Below are 26834 nucleotides of genomic sequence, written 5' to 3' on the forward strand. Positions count from 1 at the left end.
TAATGTGTCATTATCTAAAACAATCTTCCTCAATTTTTCTCAATGATTCAAGATTCAAAATTATCATTTATGCTCTCCTACAACTGTTTATCCAGGCTAGTAAATGTTAAGTTACATTACGTACTTTAGTGCCAGGAAATCAATCATTAAAAACTTCTCCCGAAAACAGAAGAATTAATTATTATCATTTGTAGAATATTTTACAGTTTACAAAGCTCTTTTACATCTATTACTATTTAAAGCTTTCCTGTGAAAACAGAATTTTAACATCATTATCAACTGAAAAATTCACTTCTAATATAAAGAACATCATTACCTGCAAACCATACCTATTAAAATGTATTAAATGTTACTAGTGTTAACAAAAGAAGATTTAATTTTAGAGAAAAAAACTCCGAGCAAAGTTATAATGAACATCATGAGAACAGATCTTAATCCTAATTCTTTCTCTAGCTTTTAACCAGAGATCAGTCTGTGGTTAGGAAAATGTGACATGCGCTTAAATAATTTTTGTAAAATGAACTGAATAATAATGGTCTACCATACAGGTTTTATTTTACTATATGATCTTTCTGTAAATATATGTTGAAAGAAAATTTCCAAACATGAGCTTATAGCAAAAAATTCCACAACTTCAGTTTTTTTTCTGTTTGTACTTTTAGGCCAGTGCATCTTAGTTCATTTTCATTTTCTTTATTTGCATAATCAGTCTCCTCATGCTGCTAAAGACAGTACAGAATCATGAGGTCTTTGAACCAACAAAAAAAAGGGCTGACAGCAGTTATCCTTTCAAAACAAATCTTTCAAAAAAAAAAAAATAAGAATTTTCAAAAGGACATATTCTTTATGCAAATATTTCCTGAATTTCATTAGCCTTAATTTGACTGTCTGCTTTCAATATCATAATCCTAATTAGATTCTCCTGGCTGAATATCCTTCAGGACACACAAATCCCTATCTAGTAAATGTAAAAATTATGAGTAAGATAATTTCAATGGAAGCTGAATGTATGAGATCTAAAAGATCCAAAAGCAGCTAGCCACCTGTTAAAAATATTACTCTATTATATTATAGTAAGAAGTGAATATTACATAAAAATGCATTTCAAGTTTCACTGAGGTATTAATATGAAAGTTGCATAGATAGCATGCTCTGGATCAGTGATTCCCAAAGTCAATTTTTTTTTTTTTTTTTTTTTACTGGCTTACAACAATATGAGAAAAATAAAATGAAGTGAGTTTCTCAAAGAAATAAATGTATGAATTTTTAAAGTCCAAAAGTAAGTCCTTCCTATTCTTTTAGTGCCAAAGTGTCATTTTTAGAATGAAAAGATAGTGAAAGTAGATGGCAGTATTTCTTTCTAAAGGCCTTTACTTGACAAAATAAAATATTGGTGACTGGGTCAGTCTCCAAATTTTATTTCTTTTAGCTTTACTGATTTGTGAATTTTAAAAAGACTGGGAATCAATGGTCTTCAATTACTGCTATGCTGTGATCAATAGATTATTTTCACTGGGTTCTTCCATACAATATTTATAAATGTTCTAATAACTATACATTTGCTGTAAACTGTACTACATGGACTCTGTTCCACTTCTACCTTATCTGTGATTCTACATCTGACTCCTTAAATCCTCAGTGAATTCACTTTTGATTAAACCTCTTTAGCACTTACAATCCATAATACAATTATAGCAACTGTATTATACACATTGCTGCAGAGCTTTAAGTACATTACTCTTAACTCCATTTTATAAGCAACTCAAGGGCAGGAGTCATTTCTTATTCTTACATATGGGGGACAACAGTGAGTATACAATGGGCATACAATAAAAATTTCATGATTGACAAAGAAATGTATCATAATATGTTAATCAAATTTTCCCAGCTAGTTTCTCTTCCAGCCAGGAATAGAAATACCCATGTTTCCTGACTCTTTTGCTAGGTAACCTGATGCACTGAATTCAACATACAGAACACTTCTTTCTTATACGTGGGGATATCCGCTTCCACCTTCTTCAGCATATCCTAGGTTGTTGTAGCATTCAGGTTTTTAACATGCATCACACACATGTAACAATACATATTATATTGTCAGAAATGGGAAGCATTCATTTTAAAACAAAGCTATTAGTTTACAAGGCAAAGAAGCAAAATCATAAATAACTGCATGTTAAACAGTTAAGGGTACGGAAAGGACGATTATTTATCATATAGTATTTTCAGTATCATCTATTAATACAAATGGGGATAACTCATTGTCAATAGTGTCATTTTTAAAAACTAAGGAACTATGTAGGAATAGATGTTACTGAAATGATAATGTTAGCAAAATGTAAATTAGGATTTCCTATATGTGACTTCTAAGTTTACTTTTTTCTTGACACTTTTCAGGTCAAGTGAAATGTTGAGCGAGTCTTCCCTGACCTCCCCCTCCCATGCTTTAGTGAGGTGGTCTTCCTTTACCTTCCCACAGTACCACTGACACAACATTTATTCTTCCTGAGTATATTTGTTTGTCTCCCTTCCCTAGACTGTGAACTACTCAAGGGCACAATCAGCCTCTCAGTTACCCCAAGTCAATGTCTGGTATGTACCTCAATCACCTGGCAAATAAATGATTACTAAATAAATGAAGGAACAAATGGGTGAAAAAATCACAGAAAGAAAGGCAAGCAGAATGAGATTAAATGCCTTTTTAACCAAAATAAACTCTTATCTACTATGGGCCATTAAAAAGCTGCTACAAATGTGGTTAACGGGTAGCTTAAATCAGTAAGTTATGTTATAATCTATACAGATTCTGCTGCTGTTAAGTTTAGCAAACTTTATAGAAAATTAAAAAAAGGAATTAGAGAAGCTTGAGCCAAATTTGATGTACTCACAGGAACCGAAAGAAAGTAGGACCTGTTATAGAGCTGAAGGAGGGCCTGAGTAAACTAATTGGAAATAAAATACAGTGAATACAATTGTTTTAGAATATTGCCAAGTAAAAACTAAGAATCCAATGTTTTCAAATAGCATTTCTAGATGAACAAGATTACCCCCCAATTTTTTTCACTCAGTAACCCTAATAAAATAAAAGGAATAAAAGAGACAAAAAACCATAAGAAACCTATTTCATTATGCTAGATATTAAAATGCTTTTTATTCAAATCCCTCTAAGGTGCTTTCAATATGGTTAACATTATTACCATATCCTTAATTATAACATTCCTTTCCATATAAAAGAGTAGGCAAAGCATTTATACAAAGATTAAATCAACTGAAGTTCACAGTTGAGCTATAGTCATTTTCTCATATGTATACTATGTATATAAGTACATAGAGCTTATGAAACATTTAAAACACTAAGTCAAGTCCTGATTCTCACCTCAAAATAGTGAAAAATCAAACAGGTCCAACAGTAAACATATAACAAGTTTGGACCTACTTTTATAAATAAGAATGTCTAAATGATATATGCAATTGATACATAGTTATTTATTGATTTCTAGAATCAGAGAGTTCAGCCTAAAGGAACTAGACTACCTACCTAAGGAGGTAGCTAAGCCCAAAGTACATCTCATAAGCAAATAAGCACATATTTAAAAACCTTAAAATCAAATAAACGTGTGAAGAAATTTATTGCAACCTCAGTTAAACACATCAATTTTTTTCTGTGGAAATTTAAGTTTTAGGTAATATGTAAGTGAACTACAGCAACATGCCAGTTTTAATAATAAACGGAAATTACCTGCTGAACAAAAACATTGTTGAGGTGATTGGCCAGTCTCCGGGCAAAATGCTCTCGCAAATCACTGAAACGCTGCTGCTGCTGTTTGACCGCCAAAAGCATGTCATGGCCTAAAACAGAATGACGTTTCTTGACAGATGTAATGGCTACAGAGATTTCCTTGATGTTCAATGAAACATTAAACATGTCTAAAGTTTTGAAGAACTCAGTTTTACCAGTTTATTCATTTGCTTTATAAAAAGTAAGCAGGAGAAAAAAATGGTAAAGCCCAGTGGTTCTCAAAGTGTGGTCCTGCCTCGGCATCACTTGTGAGCTGTTAGAAACGTGGATTCTAGGACCTGGGCCCAGACCTACTGAATCTCGGGATGGGGCCTGGCAGTCTATGTTTTAGCAAGCCCTCCAGGTGATTCTGACGCACACTCAAGTTTTGAAACCACGGCCTAGAAAAACCTTATGCTCTCTGGTCTAACCAGAGCATCTACTTTGTGCTAGGTTCTATGGACAGTACTAAAGAAAGATCATGGTGTTAACTAGAGTCATTGATGGAAATGAAGTGAGAAGGAAATGAAGTCAGAAGGAAATGAAGTGAAAAAGTTCTCAGTGTCAACAGAAATAAGTTGGGCAATCTGTGAAACTTGTTGAGTAGCTAATGATGTAACCCAAACCACGTGTCCCATGCATTTCTTGTCAAAATCTTTATACCAAGTTACAGGATTAGTTTCAAATTCTTGGTTAGATTGTTATCACTTCCAACAAACATACCTGGTCGAAGAGCTACATTCATGCACTGCAGGAGGGCATCAGCAGCATTGGTGCAGGCCTCAATACCTTTGGAAGAAGCAAGATCTCCTTCCTGAAGGGCCTTTATGTGACCTTTGGCTAAGTCCATGTGGTTCTGGAATATATGCCAAATATACAATTTGGACATGTAATTTTGGGAAATTTACAGACGTTACTCAATTCTATCACTAAGTCTTTGAAATTATTTTGAATCCTGTTCTCATAAGGAAATTAGGAAATGTTTGCAAGTGGGTTTTATATATTGTCATTAGTGGGTTTTTTGTTGTTGTCGTTGGTAATTCACACTTACCACAAGGAACTCTATCTCGGACAGGAGTTTTACAATATTAGTGTTACTAAGATGAATTAGGTGGTTGCTTTCAGAGATCTGATCCATTTGTTCTTTTACACTTTGGAGCATTTCCTCGTAACTGCTCAGTTTCAACTCAATCTGATCCACCTCCTTTAGAGCCTCATCCAGCAATTGCATCAGGATGTTCACTTGTTTTTCAGAGGCCATGATTGACTGGATGTTGGCCTACAAAGTTAAAGACAAGAAAACACCTCATGTTATTTAAATGTGTAAAAGAAGTATAAAGATAAAATGTTGCTAAATCTCTCTGAAACCTGAACAACAAAAATGGATACACATGTACCCATCTACTTTGGCTTATCACTTTATGTTTATGCTCCTCCACCTTTTAACAGTATTTCATGATGGGACACTTGCCTCAATGTCAAGGTTAGGTACCATGCCTTAGTATTTTATAGTTCCACAGACGACACAAGTAGGGTTCTGTCCCAGAATGTGTCATCAGTAATGGCACATTCTCAAGAAATTTAGGGGCCGTAGGCCATGTCATTTGTAACATATCTTCCAATTCTACCAGCTACTGAAATTTTCTAGTCTTCTTAACATCTTTGTGGAACCCTAAATAAAAGCACAATCACTTTTGTAATATCTTAGGTGAGAGGGTAGCAGTGGTGTACCAGTCTTTGAATCCTGTATACCATTTTGAAACTAATTTATAACTGTAGTGTGATTGGTACTAATAAGAAGTGGAAGAGCATGTGGCCAAAAGATAGAGCCTTCTATTATCTTTTTTCTTTTCTCTTTCATTTGCAACTTTGGATTTTTTTTCCAGGCAAAGTAGTAATGAATTACCATCTCCATATCACTATTTTCTAAATCAGCGGTCCCCAACCTTTTTGGCACCAGGGACTGGTTTCATGAAGACAATTTTTCCATGGACTGAGGACGGGGGTGGGGGGGGTGGGGTGGGGTGTTTTGTGTGTGTGTGTGTGTGTGTGTGTGTGTGTGGTGTGGAGCTCAGGTGGTGATGCATGGCCTATTTTCTAATAGACTGGTAATGGGCCACAGCCTAGGGGTTAGGGATCACAGTTTTAAATGATTCTGAATTCCCTGAAATAAGAAAATTGCCCAATGCAAAATTAAATTGCAAAGCAATATGACGACTTGGGACATATATACAATATTAATTAGAATGGAAAATATAAATCACGAAGCCATACTAAGATGGCAAGTAACATAGTATGATTAAAAAACTTGGACAAGAAATTAAAATCATATTGTACAGTTGATGTTGTGGTTTCACACATTATTTTATATACTATTCATAGTAATTCAAAGACAGCAGGGCTCAGAACCCATTGATATCTCTTAAGTAACAGAACTGGGGTTTGAATCTGCCCAGGAAAATTCCCACTTTGACACTTTGAAATCTCGTCTAAGCTTTGCTTCCAGTGTATTTTATAAATTTGTAAGGTTGGACTATTCATATAATCTCTCTAGGCCTAATTTAGATTCCATGACTTCTGTACCTTATATGTATAAAACATGAAAAATTTTTAAGTCTTTAAAATGTTCCTTATTCTATAAGGGATTTCTCAAATACTTACCTTTTCTTAAAAACAAAACAAAATTTTAAAAGCCCAAATGATTTGTTTTAGATTATTCTCACATAAGTGGTTCTCTGCATTTAGATTACAGACTCAGAAACTGTGCATACAATTTAAAAGGCTCTATGCTAAAATATTTTAGTGGAGAAGTCAAAGATCTTTTCTCCTGGCTCTCCTGTTTTCACCACACTTACTCTGCTCCCTTTTGGTAAATGATTCACTTATTTCAGCCAACATTCTTTCTAATTCATCCCTGTTTTCTTTTCAAACCAAAAAATGCTATTCTTTGGCACTGAGCTCTTTTGAAGTGTTTCAGAGGCTGGAGCAATCAACCCCCAAGATGTTTTCTGGTTGTCTACTTTTTACTTCCATTACTTTATATCAAGAACCTCCTAAAATCCAGAACCTCAGCCAACTGCCTTCATTGGCTTAATAGGAATGGTTCTATCTTTTGAACAAGAACAGTGCAACACCGATGGCAGCTGCTAATGTGCTTATAGATAAAGACAGCAATAAGTTGTCTATAAAGGCTTAAGTGCTGAGGTAGTAAAATATGAACATCACCAGCTTCCAATCCACTATGAATCACTTATTCATAGATTATAAGCAAATCTTACCCCATCTAGCACCTGCAGCTCTCTGGACAATTTTTCTGCAAAGGCCTCAGCATTAGAGATTGCATATTCACAGCCTTCCATCATTATCTCAATATCCTGCTCTTCTCTTGCATTTAATTCTTGGTATTCGTCTACTGCTTCTTCATCACCTCCTGCCACACTCTGATTTTCTCCACTTGGAACAGACTCTTAAAGAAGGTAAAAATTCAAAATAAAATAGTCAAAAAGTAGGAAGAACTATGACATGGTACTCATAGCTAGGTAAGATCAGTTTTAAGCACAGGTTACATTTAGTGGCTGAAAAATAGGAAAAAATGATTCAAAATATATGAGGAAAAAAACTTATTTTTATAAAGAATTTCATGTTAATGTAATAAAGTCCTAAAAAATAACAAGCATGCAGTCTAACACACTGACTTGTAAGTGTTAAAACAGGCTTTCATCACAATTCCCCAAACACAATTGATCTAAAATACAAAAACAAAACACAAAAACAGGTGGAAATAAACCTAACTGCTTGTTCCTACCTGAGGTGGTTGTTGCCCTAATAAAACAATTACTACGAATTCAATACACATGAAAACAATTTGCTTTCCTTTTTTTCCCAGGTAACATTTTTCTTTTGTCATTTTTACTCTTTTCATTTTTGTTATATTTTGTTCGTTCAAATAACTTTTAATTAAAATGAAAAATGCATCTACAATCCATAATTTATTTTAGACATTGAAAATATTAACTGACTTTTCCATTTCTTAGTTTAAAAAAATGTCATTTGCATTGACACAATTTCTAAAGATGAGCTATAAAAGCTTTTTCGATAACTCTGATATGAGAACACAACATAGCTGACTGAAATGATAAAAATTTAAATAGTTTTCATGCCTCATAACAAAAGACCAAGAGGTCAAATCTGAAGTGTTTTCTGATAAATGTTTCAGTTCATTTCTTTGAGAGAATACACTTAGCATGTGGGCATTTTATATAAAGCTTGAGGCTGGGAGGGCAAAATGAAAGAAATCATTTTTCAGCACTAAGACATTATTTTCCCACTCTAAAAAAAGCTGTTGATTTCATTGGCTTACTGGGACATGATTTAAATCACAAACTCTAGATATTTTCATTATTTTATATGAAAATGAATACTTATACTCAGCATAATTTGAAATACATTCGTTTGTCCCAGAACAAAACACAGCTAATTTGAAGTAACAATGGATTTACTCTTAAGAATAATAAGACATTAGGCAGATTTAGGTAACATCCCAGAAAAAAAAGGAGAGGACTAAACTTTTGGCAAAGGCAATTACAGATTACAGTATATGAATATAAGTTCTTTTTTTTTTTTTTTTTTAAATATAAGTTCTTTAGAGAGGTATCACCAAGCTCCTTCCTTGTCCTTTGAATGAGTCCATTTCAGTTCACTGTGAAAATGTTAAACTGCCAAGTGTGACCACGTATTAGCCACTTAGGGGGCACGGACCGCCCTAATCATTCTGTACAGGTCCTTACACAAATAGGCATTTAAAATAAACAAATATTTTAAAAGATCAAAATAATTGCTTCAGAAATATTTTCTCTCCCATGAAATGTCTTTTGGTAGCCAATAATAAATACTATCATTAATTTTACTATGATATGGATTTTATAAATAATAAATTTGTCCCTGTACATAATTTTATAAAATATGCAACCAACAGTACATAACAATGGCAACTAATAAAAACATATGGAATAGAATAAGAAGAAAAGGTGTTACGCACCTTCTGTAACTTTAGGCAGTTCTGGAGAGTAAAAAGGTATGAAAAAAGCAGAGGAAAGTAAGCAAAGAGTATTAGCTGGGTAGAAAAGTATACAGGTTTAAATTTTTAAAATACTACCCATATTTCATTTGAACTTCATGCTAAATTAAGGTTCAAAAGACATCATCAAGATCAAGTACAAAGTGGAAAGATCCATAAGAAGCTAAATTTCCAGTGTTTATTTCTTATTCATTTTCTGATAGTGACTAAAAATACTTTTATCTTTCTATTTTCTCTTAGTCTTTTAAGAAAACAGCACTAACCACAGCACTAACCAACTCTTAGAAAACTGGAAAACAAATCATTTCCTGGGTATTATTTTTAGGTCAGTTGTGACTCATGCATTTAGTCTAGTTATATTACTCAAGGCCCAAAAGCTTTACCCAGACACTCCCTCACAAAGGATTAGTCACAAAACACTGTTAGAAAGGACAAGATTGAGTCAAGTAAAAAAGCACACGAGGTATCAGTTCCAGCTGGCATTTAAGGATTCAAGTCAAAGATATTTTTAAAATATGGCTGCAAGTAAAAGAATGAAAAAGAAAAGGCCATACAATGACTTCACTCTACTTTAACTGCTAACAAAGTCTCTCTTAAAAACCTTATTCTCTGAGAAGCTCCAATTATTTAATGCAAACATTCAATCGTCACTGACAAAAACTACCAAAGTTGCCACTGCTGGCATTTATAATTAGAAAAGTCTATAATCTTGGATAATGATAGAGCTCTTAAATGGTGGTAGTAATAATTTTTTATTTGTTTTCTAATTATCACCCAAAGCTTAGAGACATTTTTTTTTAAATGAGAATTAATGGCCATGATTTCAAGGCCAACTAAAACAAGTTTGTAGACATTAATAAAGCTATTCCCTCAACTCCACTAAACCAAAGCAACGGTTATTGATCTATAAAAAGTGATTTTGAAAATAAGATTCTTAAGACTCTTCTCAGTATTTTTAAAATTGATTTCAATTAGAGTTAATGTTTATAAACATGAACATATCTTCACTTTTGTTTTATGCCCTGAAAAATTAAATGCCTTTTTCCCCCCTTAAAGTTAGATACTTCAGTTTCAGAAACAGCAATACTCTTCTTATTGATTTTGGTAATATTTCTTAATGAGGTAGATCGAGGTAGAATATGTATTTTCCCATATGACTGTCCTAATGAAATGTATTGGTTTAAGATATGTCTTAGGCAATAAATAACATCTGGAAATACATAATATTTGAAAACAGAACAGCAAGCTTGTGAATCATTGACTGATCAGAATTTCAACCCTGAAATGATAAAAAGCAAAAGCCATTCAAAGTAAATTAAACCACGATTCAAGGTATGAAAAATTACCATAATTTTCTTGAAGGTCATTCCTTCAACGCACTCAATTGCCAAGATGTTGGGGACCAATGTTGGTGAGATGGCACCCTGTGGGCTCCCACATAAGCCCAGCCCTACTGGTGTCTGTCAGATGGAACTTGCCTCTGCCCGTCCCAGCATCAAGCCTAAAACCAGTAGCAGGCTTGTTAATTAGTAAGTGCCGGGAAAGAATACTACATTCGAGGAGATAAAAGTCCATGGCCAAACTAAAAAGGAATAAATAAAACAGAAGTGACAGAGGCAAGTGACTAAATAAATTAATAGTTTGAAGCATCTGAAACTGTCATTTTTGTAAGATAAAATAGCTGAATATTGGCCATTTCAGATGTTTCAACCTGACAGAACAGAAGGTTCTATTTTTAAATGCTAATATACAATTTCAGACAAATTTCAGTTTTTTTCTCAACAAAGAGGAGCAACTCTGTTCACCTGCACACTAGCTGTTAAACTGCTTTCTTTGAGATAAAGAATACAATGCAAATTATATCCATAAGGCATACAGAACTATTTTCTTATAATGTTTGTCTTTATGAAAGGAATTTTAAAAGTATAAACTCTCATTGTACATTTTTGATAATGGTGGAGTTTTGTCTTGTAACACAGTAACATTCCTAAAGATACATTGATCAAAAATATCCTAATTAACTTCATACCTAAGAATTTTATCCTGATAATAGCTAATTATTGAGCACTTACTATGTACTTGGCACTGTTTTCATCTTGTTTGTATATTAAATAATTTAATCCTCATAACAACCCTATGAGGTAGATATTATTATTATCTCTATTTCTGAGATAGGGGAAATTGAAATACAGAGACTAAGTAACCATGTATGGTCACATAGCCAGAAAGTGGCAAAGCCAAGATTTTAACCCAGGCAGTCTGATTCCAGAGCTGTGCTCTTAAGCGCTATATCTACACACTGCATGAAAATACTGCTACAAGGATATTCATCCTGGAGCTGTTTAAAATAAGCAAAGATTGGAAAATTAAAAATAAATGATTAGTTAAATAAATTATAGTATCTCGATATAATGGAATACTATGCTATTATTAAAAATAATGTTGGGGTAAGTATTTAATAACATGAAAAATGTTCATAATACATTATATGAAAAACATGTTAGAAAACAGAATGTAAATTTCTTTCATTCTTAAAAAAGTATTTAAATAGGCAAAGAAGAAAGATAGAAAAATATATAACAAAATGTTAACAGTAGTTTCCTCTGGGGAGTAAGTTCATAAGTGATTTTTATTTATTTAATTTAATGTATTAATATTCTATAATGAACAAGCATCATTTCTGCCATAAAAATTATTTTTAAATTTCCTTACAATATAAGGCAATTCAGTATTCTAATTACTTTGAATAATATCAAATTATATAATCACTTAAAGATCCACTTGATTTTACATATACATTTTTATTTAACTTTACCTTCCAAAAGCTGTGAGCTAACATTCACAAAATCAATTTTCTTCCGAAGATATCGCTGATTCAATTTCCAAATGCATGAAATAAATGCGTTCTTTTCAGCAGTGCTGCTGGCAACCCATTTATATATTTTTTCAAAATGTAAATCAAATTCAGGATTTTCCTGAAATAAAAATATACAAAAGATATTATTTATGATCATATCCCTTTTCACTATTAATGTAAAATCTCTATTAAAAAAAAAGAACTGAAGCTGTTCTTAGAAAAAAATGATCATTAAAAGTCAGTTAAGTGAGGCTGCAGGCAGTGGCTTATGCCTGTAATCCCAGCACTTTGGGAGGCTGAGATGGGAGGATCACTCGAGGCCAGGAGTTTGAGACCAGCCTGGGCAACATAGCAAGATGCTTGTCTCTACCAAAAAATTTTTATAAATTAGCTGGGCATAGTAGTGCGCGCTTGGAGTCCCAGGTACTCAGGAGGTTGAAGTAGGAGGATCTTTTGAGCCCAGGAGTTGTAGGTTGATTGTAATGAGCTCTGAGCACACCACTGCACTCCAGCCTAGGCAACAGAGCAAGACTCCATCTCAAAAAAAAAAAAAAAAAAAAAAAAAAGTCAGTGAAGTGACTTGAAGAGAAGGGTTCGGAGAACTCAATTTATAGCAAAAACTTTGCTTACTACCCAAAAGAAGCTATATGAAAAACAACAACTGTTGTGGTCTTCTTCTTCCTATGGTCTCAAATATGTGACAGGCTATATACTTAGTGGCTTTGTGGCTCAGTTTCCTCATCAGTAAGATGACAATGGTCTCTAGTTTTGATGTGGACCTAATCTTTCTTTTTAAATTGCCTATGGAGTTTTAGAATTACACCTTTTCTTTGATAATGTACTATTACTCATAACTGTGCTTTGCTACTAACTCCTTAATAAGGACTGTATCTTCTAATTGTAACATATGAGAAAAATATAATATACATCCTGGTGTACTTTCTAAGAACAAATGAGGTGAAAAGCAAGGACTGCTCCTAACTGTTTTCTATTTTGAAAATACAGGATGATTAAAGTGGTTCAAAAGCCAAAAATGCTGGTGGGCCTTAAAGTTCTTTCAAGTGATAAAGTAGCTCAACCATTCTGAGAGAATGACACTATGCTTTCTACATGGCTCTTAAGCCAGGTTACAGAGATAATTCCACACCAGGCTAATATTCCCAACCCTTGAATGTAGAACTACTTAACTATTACATATAAAATAAAAACTTATGGATGTATATATTTTTCTTCACATCCAAGGAATTAAAAAATTGGCTCAAATATTCTTAATGTTCTACAAGGTAAAAGGATAATAATATATTTGATTCATTTAAAGACTTATTTAAGGATGGGTGTGCTGGCTCATGCCTGTAATCCTAGCATGCTAGGAGGCTGAGGCAAGAGGTTTGTTTGAGGTCAGGGGTTCAAGACCAGCCTGAGCAAGAGCGAGACCCCGTCTCTACCAAAAATAGAAAAATTAGTCAGGTGTGGTGGCACACACTTGTAGTCTCAACTACTTGGGAGGCTGAGGCAGGAGGATCATCTGAGCCCAGGAGTTTGAGGTTGCAGTGAGCTAGGACAATGCCACTGTACTCCACCCAGGGCAACAGAGTGAGACTCTGTCTCCAAAAAAAAAAAAAAAAAGTTATTTAGGGGGAACAAAGGTTATGTAAGACTTTCACTGTGAGGAATTGAAATATTTTAGGGATCAGGACTTGATCTTTGATACAATAATCATATTACAGCAGCATAGAATAATTAGTTCAATTTATAGCTTAATAATAGAATTGAATCATCAAGAAATTAAAAACCTGCATTTATAATGAAAAGGTATAATAACTGCATTATTACTTATAAAAAATCTAAGCGTATTGGCAACTAATATGAAACTTGATGGGAAATGATATCTTCCCTGGGAATATTTCCCATAATGCCATAAAAGAAGCTGAGTGCTCCAGTGGCACCACTCACACAAATCAATGTGTGATACTAAATGGCTAATGTTAGACTATGTATAAAAATTTTATGTGTTATATCCATATATAGTGTGCACACACCAACGTTCCTACATAAAATGAAAAAAAAAATCCATTAAGCAAGTCAGCAATGAGGCATCAGCTGTGAGAAAGCATTCAAATAAGCATTCGGCAATGTTAGTGAATTATGCAAGTAAACAGGGTTATGAAGTGCAAAATTACTGAAGGGAAAAAGGCATTTATATAAAGGTACATTTTTATACAGCCCTTAAAAGTATTTTCTGTTAAACAGAAACCTACCAAAAAAGTCTCCACCCTTGATCCTTCCCCATGGTAACAGAAATTATTTATGAAACTGTTTTTTAAACATTCCATTCTTATTTTCTTTCTTTCCCCTCCCTCTTCAAAGTACCTGTCAAAGCCTGTTTCCACATTCCACATTTTCCTAAACATCGGGTGCTCTTTAGGGAAAAGCAAAGGCCCAGTTTGCCTAAAATACTTAAAGAAAAGGCATTATCTGCATTTGGAAGAAATCTGAATTGTGCAGTTATGCAGGACTCTCCTAAAATTATTTTTGCTGCTTTTTTTGCACTTGACTCAACTACCTGTCATTTTGTCCAGACTTTTGAACCTCAGTGGTCCGTACCAAGGTAAGGGTAAAACCAGAATTTTATCAGATTGTTTTACAAAGGTAGTTGGTTTTTTTTGACTCTTTGTGCCTTTTTAATAAACATATGAGACTTGTAGAGTTCAAAGGGCACCTATAGTTTCATTAGCATAAGCCCTGCTATTAGTCCCATCAACAGTACAGGTGGATGTGGTACAAGTATTCCCTAGTGCTCTGGAGGGGCCTCTGGGCTGCAAAGGAAGATGAGGGGCAGAGTCAGAGAGGAGGAGGAAACATCTAATTTAATCAAAGGAGTTTTGCTTGGTTTCCTTGAAAAAAAAGAGTATTGCTGTGGAAAGCCTTGAACTGTCAGGAATATAGGTGGTTGCTCCTTTAACATGATTATCACCTTATTCAACTTTCTTTATTTTACTGTAGCTTATATAGCTTGCGTACAAACATAATTGTAGCTTTAAAAAAGCAAAAACAACGAAATAAACATATATATGTACTTATTGTTAGTAGTCCAGGAGTTGGGGGTTGGAAGGTTGAATAATACATTTTAGACTAATTTTTGGTTAGCTGGGAGACCAGTGGTCACAAAACAAGTTTAGATCATCTTAGAATAAAAAATACTATATAATAAAAAATCAAAGACGCTTCCTAAACACAGGTCAAAGAATTAAGAAAAACATACTTTGATAGCATCTTTGGCATCTACCACGGCAAGGTCTCGAAGGGCCCAAGCAATCTGCCTTTTGTAGAAATCTCCCTTATCAGATTTCTTAACTTTGACCACCTTCACTTGCACGGGGCGTTCAGTTGTCACTGTGGAGTAAAACACACACTTCCGTTAGAAATATTATTTCTCTCACTCATTTCTTCATTCACTCTTTGCAAATATAGCTTTTGGGTGCCTAGTATGTGATACAAAAACAGGTGTAATACTTTACAACAAACTGCTATGCCAATAAATGCACAGAATCCTAATAGACTCATATAATCAGACAAGAGAGGCAGAGGCAGATTCTTTGAGAAATAAATCTTCAGACCAGTTTTAAAGGAAGAATATGAGGTAAAATCTAAAGAACTGACATATGTAAAATCAGAGAGGCCTGACAGAGCATAACACCGTTTCAAAGAACAACAATAAATAGTTCAATATAGATAGTACATATAATAAGGTGGATAGAAATGAAGTTACTAAAAAAGATGGGAGGTCAGATCATAAAGGGCCTTTATCTGAATTTGTTGGGGGTTGTTATTAAAAGATCTTAATTAAGGAAATGACATCTTCTAATTTCCAATTTTTAAAAATTAATCTGGAAGCAGAATGGAGGGTGGACTAGAGTGAATGTCAATACATTTGAAAAGTAGGTGGTTTTCCCTAAAAAACCCTAAAAATTCCCTAAAAAATGTAACTTGCCAAAATTGACTCAAGAATAGAAAATACAGAAAGTTCTGTCACTATTAAAGAAATTACACTGGTAAGTAAAAAATCTCCTCTCACCACCCCCACCCCCCAAAATAAACTAGTCTAACACAGTTTTACTGGTACCTTTTGCCAATCTTTCAAGGAATGAATCATTCCAAACACACACAACTATTCCAGTATATAGAAAACGACGGAATGCTCTCCAGTTTATTTTGTAACTTTGGTTATAAAGCCAAAGATAGTGTAAAAGAGAAAATTACAGGACCATGTAACTAATGAACGTGGATGCAAAATCTTAAAACAAATATAATACTGTGGCAAACCAAGCGTATATACAAAGGATAATACTTCATTTCATCAAATCTAAGATGTACTTTTCCCCCCACATTTAAAAATCTCTGAAATCAGGATAAGTCTTAATCAAAGCAATATTATAGCATTTTTAGTAGGACCTAAAATTATAATATATGGTATAATCAATGGCATATTTTATTCTAAGAAGTCAATTTATCATTTGAAAAACCAAGTACAATTATTAACCACACTAACAAATCAAAGGAGAAAATTATGATAATCTCAATGATATAAAAAGCACTTGATAAAATTCAACATCTATTCATAATTTAAAAAAAAAGAAGAAAGAAAAAAAGCATAAGCAGCCAGGAATAGAAGGGAACTTCCTTAATATTGTAAAGCACAGCTCAAAAAAACCTATGGCAAATATCATACTTAAAGGTGAAATCATTCCCTTTGAGATCAAAGCTGTACTGATGGTCCTAACTAGCAACCTATAGCAACAAAGATAAATAAAAAATACAAAGACTATAAAGGAAGGTAGAAAAAATATCACTACTTTCAGAGAATTTACAGACAAATAATTAGAATAGGAAATTTTAGAAAGATTGATAAACATCCATATAAAAAAACAACTACATTTCAGGATTCTAACAACAAATGATTTACAAAATGTATTAATGTTAATAAGGGCTATTACTTATGATTGTATCAAAAAAATCTAAGAATAAATAAATACCTAGGAATAATCCAATAACATATGTGCAAAACCTTTAGAGAAAATAATGAAACTTATAGAACGGCATTATGAAAGACCTAGGTAAATGGAGAGCTGCATGATGTTCATGGACATGAAGACTCAATATCATAAAAATGCAAGTTCTCTCCAAATTGAACTATAGGTTAAAAACAATTCCAATCGAAATCCCAAAAAAATCTGAAACTTGACAAGTTGATTCTAAAATTTAGGTGAAAGAGTAAGAACAAAAACAAAATAAAACAAAAACAAGATATAAGAGAGAACTCAGACACAATCATATGCATCACTACAAATGTGGACACAGACCAATTAAAGACTAAAATGTGAATGATAAAATTATAAAACTCTTAGAAGATAATATAGGAGAATATCTTTATGACTGAGTAAAAGATATATGAGAAGGATATATTAAACACATAAAAAGGGGAGGGCATAAAGGACAAGATTGATTAATTTTATTTAATTAAAATTATAATTTTCATTAAAAGCCATTATAAAAAGTAAAAAAACAAGCCACAAACTGGAGTGCATACAACCAACAAAAGATTAGTATCCAGATTATACAAAGAACTTGTACAAATCAGTAAAAGAACAATCAACACAATTTAAAAAATGAGCAAAAGGCTTAAGATGGTAAACTTCACAGACAAGGAAACTAAAAGGCTAAGAAATTCATGAAAAGATACTCAATCTTATTATTAACTAGGGAAATGCAATTTAAAACCACAGTAAGATACTATTTCACTCCCACCAGATTGGCAACAATTAACAGTCTGTCAGAACCAAGTGTTCAGAAGATCAGATGCTAAAGCAAAGTTTAAACAAAACAAGCCGCCCTCCCTTAAAACCAAGGGTTGACTAGGATGTGTAGACCCCAAAACACATACCTAGAACAACTACTTTTGAAAATAATTTAGTATTAGAGCAGAAATGATAATTCACGTACCTGTGACTCAGCAATTTTAAATCTAGGTATCTACCCTAGAAAATTCTTGCCTGTGTATACCAGAGGATAAGAAAAAACACATTCACAGAAGCACTATCTGAATAGCAAAACCTGGAAACAAACCTAATGTACATCACTATAGAATTGGTAAGTAAATTGTGGTACACTCATACAGTACAATACTACACAGCAGTGAATATGAAAGAATTATGGCTGTAGAAAGAATAAAAATAAAACTCATGAACATAAACATAACGTTGACTGAAAGAAGCCACAAATGAATATATGCACTATGATTCACTTTATGTAAAGTCACGGACATGGCAAGAGACACGCAAGACCAAACAATTATGTTGTTTGAAATTACAAACATAAATATGGTAATATGATAAGGAAACGCAAGGAAATAGTAAATCAAAATTCATGATAGCAGTTACCTCTTAATGGGGAAGGGAATAGGATCAAGGAAGGGCACCCAGCAGACTTCAAAAGTAATGGAATATTCTTTTTATACTGAGAAGTGAGTACACAAATGTTCACTGTATGTTTAGTCTTTACACCTTATATACATATGTGATAGAAATTTTTTATATCTACTCAGTATTTAATAAAAACAATTTAGAAATTAATTTGTTGACCCAACAACTTTCCAATTACAGAGACAATGGGAATATTTAAAACAATATTTTATTCCAGTAAGGAATAAAAAATACCAAACAAGTTACCTTTCCCTTATTAAATACTCACCTGTGGCACACAAAAAGCAGTTCTTTTTCTTTTTTCCTGCTTTGCAGACATTCACAATGCTGAGCAGACGTTCGTCATTTGGTGTAAAAATGTCTCTTTGCAACGCATGCTTGATTGCTGTCATCTTTTCTCAGCTGAAAAAATTCAGAGTATAGATATTAAGCTCTTTCTCGAAATCATCTCACCTTATACTGCCCCATTTATGATTAAAATGATCTTATTTTGATGATTTAATACATTAATACACCTACATCATAAAAATATAAAGCTGTAAATTAGAAAATGAAATTAGAGAACCAGTGTTATCAAACTCTAAAATGTTTGGAAGTGCTCCCCAAGTATTATAACACACAGATTTAAAAAAAAAATTAAAACCCATGTTCAGTCCTTAAATATAGTTTCCTATATAAAGAACTCTTACAACTCAACAATAAAGGAAATAACCCAGTTAAAAACTGAATAAAAGATTTGAAAAGATTTCCTCCAAAGAAGATATACAAATGGTCATAAGCACATGAAAAGATGCTTAACATCATTAGCCATTAGGGAAATGCAAAGCAAAAACCACAATGAGATACCTACCATTGCACACCCACTAGGATGGCTAAAATCACAATGACAGAAAATAACAAATGTTGCTGAAGATGTAGAGAAAATGGAACTACCACACAATCCTGGTAGGATTGTAAAACGGTAGTCATTTTGGAAAACAGTTTGGTGGTTTCTCAAAAAGTTAAACATGGGGTTACCATATGATCCAGCAATTCCACTCCCAAGAGAACTGAAAATATATGTCCACACAAAAACTTGTACATGAATGTTCACTGCAGCATTATTTGCAATAGCCAAAGAGTAGAAACAACCCAAATGTCCATCAACTGCTAGATAAGCAAAATGTGGTATATCCCTACAGTGGAATACTGTTTGACCATTAAAAAAAAGGAATGAAGTACTGACACATGCTACAACATCGATGAATCTTGAAAACATTATGCTAAGTGAAAGAAGCAAAACACAAAAGATCACATATTGTATGATTCTATTTATATGAAATGTCTAGAATGAGAAAATCCATAGAGACAGCATGATTAGTAGTGGCCAGGGGCCAGAGGGGAAGGAAGAATGGCTGCTAATGGGTATAGAGTTTCTTACTGGGGAGATGGTTGTACAATCTTGTGAATATAATAAAAAAAAATCACTGAATGATACAACTGAAAAGGGTGGATTTTATGATACGTGAATATCTCAATAAACCTGTTATAAAAATAGGTTTCCACATATTTACTTTTTCTCATCTAACTCAGTGTCTTTCAAATACCAACTTAAGTTCAAGTATTTTTTAAAAATCTCTATTTTTCATTTGCATATTTGTGTGTATATATTACTATTTTCCAGTGTAAATGTGTAGTATCTCATACATGTGAGCTTGCCAAGGGTACTAAATTCTAAAATACTGTTTCTTTCTATGGGAAATGAAGAAATTATGAGTTTTAAATAAATGATTTACAATGCATTTTAATAACACAATGACACTTTTGTAAACTAGATCTTTCCTATATTTTACTCAATCTGTGCAACTTCTATCTCTGCTCCAACTCCAAAAATTGCTTTTCTCATAAAAAATCACATTCCCACTTCCACCCCTCTTCTCCCTCATCTCAGTTTTCTTTCTGACACCACCCTCCTTCCTGTTCTCTTAATCTATCTGGCTTCTCCAAGCTTACTTCTTTCCCAACCTAGCCTGGAGGCACAGCTCATTTCCCTATATGGTCCAGGGGTCCCCAACCTATGGTGAGTTGTATGAATATTTCATTATATATTACAATGTAATAATAATAGAAATAAAGTGCACAATAAATGCAATGCTCTTGAATCATCCCAAAACCATCCCCCTGCCTCCCTGGTCCACGGAAAAATTGTCTTCTATGAAAATGGTCCGTAGTGCCAAAAAGGTTGGGGACCACGTCTACATCCATACTATCCCCTTCAATTATTTTACCTGGTTGAAGCAGTTCATCCTGTTTTTTATCAGTCTCCATAAACTGTATTTTTTTCTCCACTTCTCTTGGGCAACCAGATGCCACTTTAAAAAGCAACATATCCATGCCCATTGCATGCATTACAAATATCTAAATCCAGTCAAACCTGGACTTTCAATGCTGTTCAGCAATTTTTTAATACTTCCTTTCGATGGCTTCCCCATGACTATTATTGCAAATCCTTATTACTCTCCTTCAGCCCCCAACTCTAGTGTCAGCCTCCTCCCTCTCTGCAAATGACTTCACTATCTACCTTGCAGAGAATATAGAAGCCATAAAGTACAATTCTCCCCAATTGCTTTCTTTCTTCTCTGTTTCTATACCTTCGCCCAACCTAACCTCCATTTGGCCTATTATAAAGTGACCATATTGCTAATCCCTTGATACGTTCTAGGACCTTGACACTGTATTAGAGAACTATTCCATCCTGTGCCCAAGCCTTACTAGACACTGGCCATTTTACTTTTCTACTTTTCTACATTCTACTTTTCTGGGCTTTTGTTCATGTAATTTCCTTTTCTTGCAGTTCTTTTTTTCCCTGGTAAATTCCAACTCATCTCTCAAGGCCATGCTAAAATTTGCCTCTTCTATGAAGTAGTCTCTCCTTCCCTCCCACATACAAAGAATAATTTATTTTCTACTCCTCTAACATTTCCCCTCTACTCTGATATCAAAGTGCTTATGAATTGTATTTTCTAGCTAGTTGTATTCTATCCCCCATTAAAAGTAGTTCTTTGCAGGCAAGGACCATGTCTTAGTCATCTTTGTATTCCTAGAACTTGGCAAAGTAGGCATTTAATAAATGCTTAAATTAATTAACATGACAGCACCAAATAACACAGCAGCTGTAGTTCCTCCAAGATTCCCCCTTTCCAACTTTCACATCAGTATGCAAATGCCCAGGTTCAAAATCCATCATATTTGATTCCCTCCTTCATCACCAACATGAAATCTGCTACCACAGTCTGTGATTTCCCCCATCTACACCTAATTTATTCCTTCCTTTCTTTTCCCACTGCCAACACACTAACCCTGGTTCATATCAGCTGTACCTAAGTTAACACCATAGCATCTGGTTATCTCTTTGCAAGCTTCCCTGACCCTGAACAACAACCACATAATCTTAAAGCATAGTTTCCATCACACTAAGCCCTTACTCAGTATTTTCCTAATGTTCCCCAATATGAACTTTCCACTCCAAGTACTCTGTTCATTTTGGGCTTTAAATCTTTGCTTAGGCACTTTTCCATGCAAGGAATATTATCTCCTCCCTATCCAAAGCTTAATTACACTTTATGATTTACAGGAAGTTGATTCAAGATTAAAGATCTTTAATCCAAATTGATCTCTCCTCTAAATTTCTACAGCACTTATTGCACTTACTAAACAATCGAGCACTTGCTGTCTAATTGGCTCATAAAATTGTAAGCTCATGGATCTCAAGTACTCTCTTAAAAGAGAAAGAGAATGCTGGACAATATAGTGAGACCCCATCTCTATAAAGATAAAATAAAATAAATTAGCTGAGATGGGGTGGCACATGGCTGTAGTCCTAGCTACTTAGGAGACTGAAGCAAAAGGATGGCTTGAGCCCAGGAATTGGAGACTGTGGTGACCTGTGATCCCACCACTACACTCCAGCCTGGGTGACAGAGCAAGACCCTGTCGCTAAAAAAAAAAGAGAGAGAGAAGAGGTAGAAAGAGAGACAGAAGGAAGAGGGATGCTTGCTCTATCATAGTTTTCTGTTCTTAGTGGGTACTTAACAAATACCTGTTGAGGTAACCTGAACTGAATAGTAAAAACTGGTCAAATGAATGACTAACAGTGACCAACGTATACCACATAGACCCTCTTTGGTGGAAGCAACGACTGAGTGTATGGTAAGTGATAAAACAAGAGAGAATGGACATAGAACACAATGACAAGCAGGATGTGTCCATTCATTCAGCAAATACTGATGTCTGTTAAGTGCAAGGCAATGCTTTAGGACACAGTGGGGAACATAAACAAGACGACTCGTGCTTCCATGGTATCGACATTCTACGAGGCGAGTGATTAACTCTTCAATCTTTACAGTACTCTTCCGTAAGTCAATAAAGATATCACTAGAGGTCCTCTAAAATCATTTTCGAAGACTAAGAACCCATGTCTGACCACATTCCAAAGCGAGACAGCCACTGCTTACTCTCTGTTGGTTCTTGTTTCCTTAAACTCCATTGCACCATTACACTGTGTGACAAATAGCTGCTGAGTTTGAGTGCCCATGTGGGTTGGGCCCCAAATACTGTTGCGATATCTTACCGCATGGAGCATTGTTATCCAGAAGAGAAAACTGTGCATGGAGATAGGGAAATGCACTTAAGAGATTTAGAAAAAAGGGTGGATTTGAACAAGGGGGGAGGCCCTGTTACACCCTCTTCTCCTGGTCAACACCAAAAGCGTACGATCAGGGATGTTTCGCACAAATGAAATCTGGTTCCGATGGCCGGAACCGTAGAAGGGCGTGTGAAGATTGCCCCTCCCGCTCCGTATTCTACCCAAACCCAAGGAGGTAGAGGATGCTCCAACAGAACTTAGCATCTTAGCCAGGAAGGGTAGGGGAGCCTGACAACGGAGGGAGCCGTGCCCAACCCCGGGCACAGAGAGAGCACCAGGACCGAGCAGCCGCCTCAGACTCTGGCGCCCGTTTGTCCGCCACCACCAGGACTACTGGGCAGCCGCGGCCGAAGGCTTACCGCAAGGCCGGACCGAGCCCGGCTGTGCCGAGGCGGGTCCTCCAACACGGAGATGGGATGGGGCCCGGGCGGCCACTGCCACTAGGATTCGCCCCTCAACAAAGCGCTGAACGGGAAGCCGCGGTTCCCCTACCACTTCCCATATCCGGGCACGTGACAAACTCCACGCCGGAAGCTGACCTTGTAGAGAAGGAAGAAGAGGCCCCGGGAATAAGGGAGCGGCCAATAGACGCGGAGGGGGCGGGACGTCACCCGATGGGCGTGGCGAGGCGCGTGAAGGCTTCGCTGGAGGGGCGAGTCAAGGAAAGGCAGGGGCGGGGCTTCTAATACTGAAAGACCGGGCTGGTGAAGATTTGATGCTGTGTGGTATATACTTTCTCTAGAAGAGTTATTTATTCAGATATTTGCAGCAATTCAGTTAAGAAGAGATTTGAGTAAATGTTTTCTATTTTGCATATGTAAAGCTCCGTTAACTCTACATACTTGCTACTTAAACCTTGAAAACTTATTATTATTTTTTTTTTGAGACAGAATCTCACTCTGTTGCTTGGGCTAGAGTGCAGTGGCGTCAGCCTAGCTCACACCAACCTTAAACTTCTGGGCCCAAGCGATCCTCCTGCCTCAGCCTCCCGAGTAGCTGGGACTACAGGCATGCACCACCATGCCCGGCTAATTTTTCTATATATATTTTTAGCTGTCCATATAATCTTTCTATTTTTAGTAGAGACGAGGTCTCGCTCTTGCTCAGGCTGGTCTCAAACTCCTGAACTCAAACAATCCGCCTGCCTGGGCCTCCCAGAGTGCTAGGATTACAGGCGTGAGCCACCGTGCCAGGCCTAAACCTTGAAAATCTTAAGTGAGTTACATCAGAATTCTGGGAGTGAGACCCAGACATCAACACTTTTAATATCTTCCCAGATGATTCTAATATGCAGCTGCAATCGAGAACCATTGCCTTCATGATCTCGGTACTCAAAGTGTCGTCCCTGGACCAGCTTTTAAGGAAATACAGCCTCTCTGGCCCATTTCAGATCCACTGAATCAGAGTCTGCATCTTAACACCACGATGCTTATCACATTTACATCTGAGAGGCAGAAATGATGCCAATGTTGCTGGTTACAAGGTAGATGATTTATTTATTCTATCCTCCTGACTTGTTTTATGCCAGACACTTTGATTCCAGGTACAGAGGAGATTCAGGCATGAATCCAACCCTGCAAGAGTTCACAATATGGTAAAATTAGACAAGGTATATATACAAATATATAAAAAATAGGACACAAAAGAAGAGACCAAAGAGAGGTGCAGGTCCGATAAGTGTGCTGAAAATTCAAAGGAATGATTTCTTTGCTCCTGCTCAACACAGTCCTTTGCAAGAAGCTGCAGGAATATATTCATGCATGCATTTATTCATTTGACAAATAACCAGAGCCACCTCTATGCCAGGCATTGTGTTAGATGCTGGAGATACAAAGACAGGGATCCCACTCAGAAGGAGGGCGCACCCACTGGGAGACAGAATTAAATAGATGAATAAATTACAGCCTACTGAGGAAAACGCAACAATGAAGGTAGAGAAAAAGAGACAAAAGTACCATGGGAATGCAAAAGAGGGAGGAACTCACTCTGCTAGGAATGGATTCACTGAGACAAATGAACTGTGCAAAGTATCTTTCAATGTTTATCTGAAGAAATAATTTGCTGGAAAAAGTAGCAGAAATAGCAGGGAACTGTTTGTCACTAAGATTAATATGCTTAAGTCAATGCTACTTGAAATATTTTTCACTTTCATCAAATGACTTCCCCTTTAAGAGCAGGATCTAGTCCTATCTTTACAAAGACCCCTTAGGTCCTTCCTGCTTGGTCCAAGAACACTTACTGTGGACACTCTTTATGTGACAACTGCATGTGTTTTTTTTGTCCTGTTATCTTTTATTTACCTGTATGTTTACAGCCATCCTCAGAGTTGGGAAATGAATTGTATTTCAGAAGCCTGGACCTCTTCCCTGAATTTCAGATTTGTGTGTCCACTGCCCACTACCTGACCTTTGCAATTAGATGTCTTATAGCCATCTCAAACTTGTGTCCAAAAATTAAATTCTCCTCCCTCCACTCCTCTCCTGGATTCCCCCCAAAAAGAGGCCTATGTGCAATAGTTTATTTGGGGATTTGACCCCAGTGAGCAAAAGTGAGGGAAGAGGAAGGGGAAGTGAAACAAGGAAGAGGGAGATGCAGTCTAAGGATGTGTAATTGAGTTGGTCATTGTTTGAATGTTTTCTCAATCTCTTAGGACCTTCTAGGAAGCTTTATGAAATGAGTCTCAGAACTGTCCACTGAAGGCAAGAATGGAGGAAGCATTTTTATGTTGGCTCCTGCCCCTTTGATGGAAGGTTAGTGCTCCTAGGCATTGACTACTCCACACTTAATGCCAAGCTGGCTCCCACATCAGAGACATGCTGGGGCTGAAAGTGAGAGGAGAGATGCTGTCATGTTGCTCTTTCTCAAAGGTCATCAAACCCTGCTCAGAGCAGGTTGCTGCAGCACTGGTTAGAATAAGAGGCTGAAGGGATTTGAAGTGGTGACAGAAGGTGCACAGTAGGTGTTCATTTCAGTCTACTATTTGCACCACTGTGATTTTCTTGTGCCCTCCGTTCAGTCCAGTCCTTCACAAAGGTCCCTTCAAGGTGATGGCCAGCGACAATCTCAGCAAGGACTTACTGTAACAGAGTTCATAGAATAAGCTTCAGTTTCCACTGCTGCACTGATGTCAAGACCACATTTGTGTTCATTAACTCCCTCTTCCACTCCCCACTCAAACTTTCCCTCACTGTTGGCTAGCACATCAGCTGATCCAGGTTGTTTCTCTAGTGAGTAACCCAGACCTTCAGCCTTTATTTTCCGTGCTCTGATTGAGCCATGAGCGCTATAATTGCCTGTTCAATTTATCCGTGGGTACAGAAACACCAAGATAAGCCACAGTGAATTCTTTGGATTCCAGATACATTCCTCCCTACTGCTATTGTGTAGCAGCAATTCCATATCACAGTCGATTACTCCCACCAGCATAGTAACTCCTTACTTTGCCAGATGCTCCACTGCCATGAGAAACACAAAGTGACCAAGTGATAGTGAGAGTTTCAAGTGCAATGAATTCTATACTGGTGGAAGCATTCTCCACCTCAACCCTTGGGGAACCAATTATTGCAATCTAGCAAAGCCTAAACTTGAGAGGCAGGAAATGCAAATTCTGCAAGTGGATCATTGGGAGTGATAATAAAATGAACCAACGCTGCTCCGATCCCTGGGTTTCTGGGAGCCATGTCTTTAGCTGTTGGAGGCTCTCTTGTTGGTTGGTTCAGTGCACTTACCACATCCCGTAGGATCATGCCCCAAGCCCACGAAGGTGTATTAGCTGAGCCTGTAACAGACCATTCCACCATTTTAGAAGGCTAGCTGCATCTAACTGATGAAGGGTCTGGCAATATCCGATTAACAGTGACTTCTATGGTCGTGTGTATATTGTCACTTATTTTTGGGCTATAAAATGGATTTCTTGTTTGAGGTAACATTGATCAAGACTGCTATAGTTCTGGTGATTGTGG

At 35.9% G+C, this 26834-nt stretch overlaps 1 protein-coding gene across 2 annotated transcripts in view; it reads right to left on the bottom strand.

The window, feature by feature from the left end:
- EXOC1 (exocyst complex component 1) overlaps positions 1–23395 on the bottom strand; it is a 50616-nt gene extending 27221 nt beyond the window's left edge. For both annotated transcript variants that reach the window (XM_069458569.1, XM_069458568.1), the window contains exons 1-8: positions 23232–23395; positions 18457–18590; positions 14972–15102; positions 11668–11827; positions 7054–7241; positions 4827–5054; positions 4499–4631; positions 3737–3846 (exon numbers count right to left, since the gene is read on the bottom strand). In XM_069458569.1, coding sequence (XP_069314670.1) covers positions 3737–3846; positions 4499–4631; positions 4827–5054; positions 7054–7241; positions 11668–11827; positions 14972–15102; positions 18457–18580 — 1074 coding nt within the window. In that variant the 5' untranslated portion in view covers positions 18581–18590; positions 23232–23395. The remainder of the gene's footprint in view (positions 1–3736; positions 3847–4498; positions 4632–4826; positions 5055–7053; positions 7242–11667; positions 11828–14971; positions 15103–18456; positions 18591–23231) is intronic.
- Positions 23396–26834: the final 3439 nt, after the last annotated feature.

Source organism: Eulemur rufifrons, chromosome 24 (genome assembly GCF_041146395.1).
Source record: "Eulemur rufifrons isolate Redbay chromosome 24, OSU_ERuf_1, whole genome shotgun sequence".
Classification (NCBI taxonomy): Eukaryota; Metazoa; Chordata; class Mammalia; order Primates; family Lemuridae; genus Eulemur; species Eulemur rufifrons.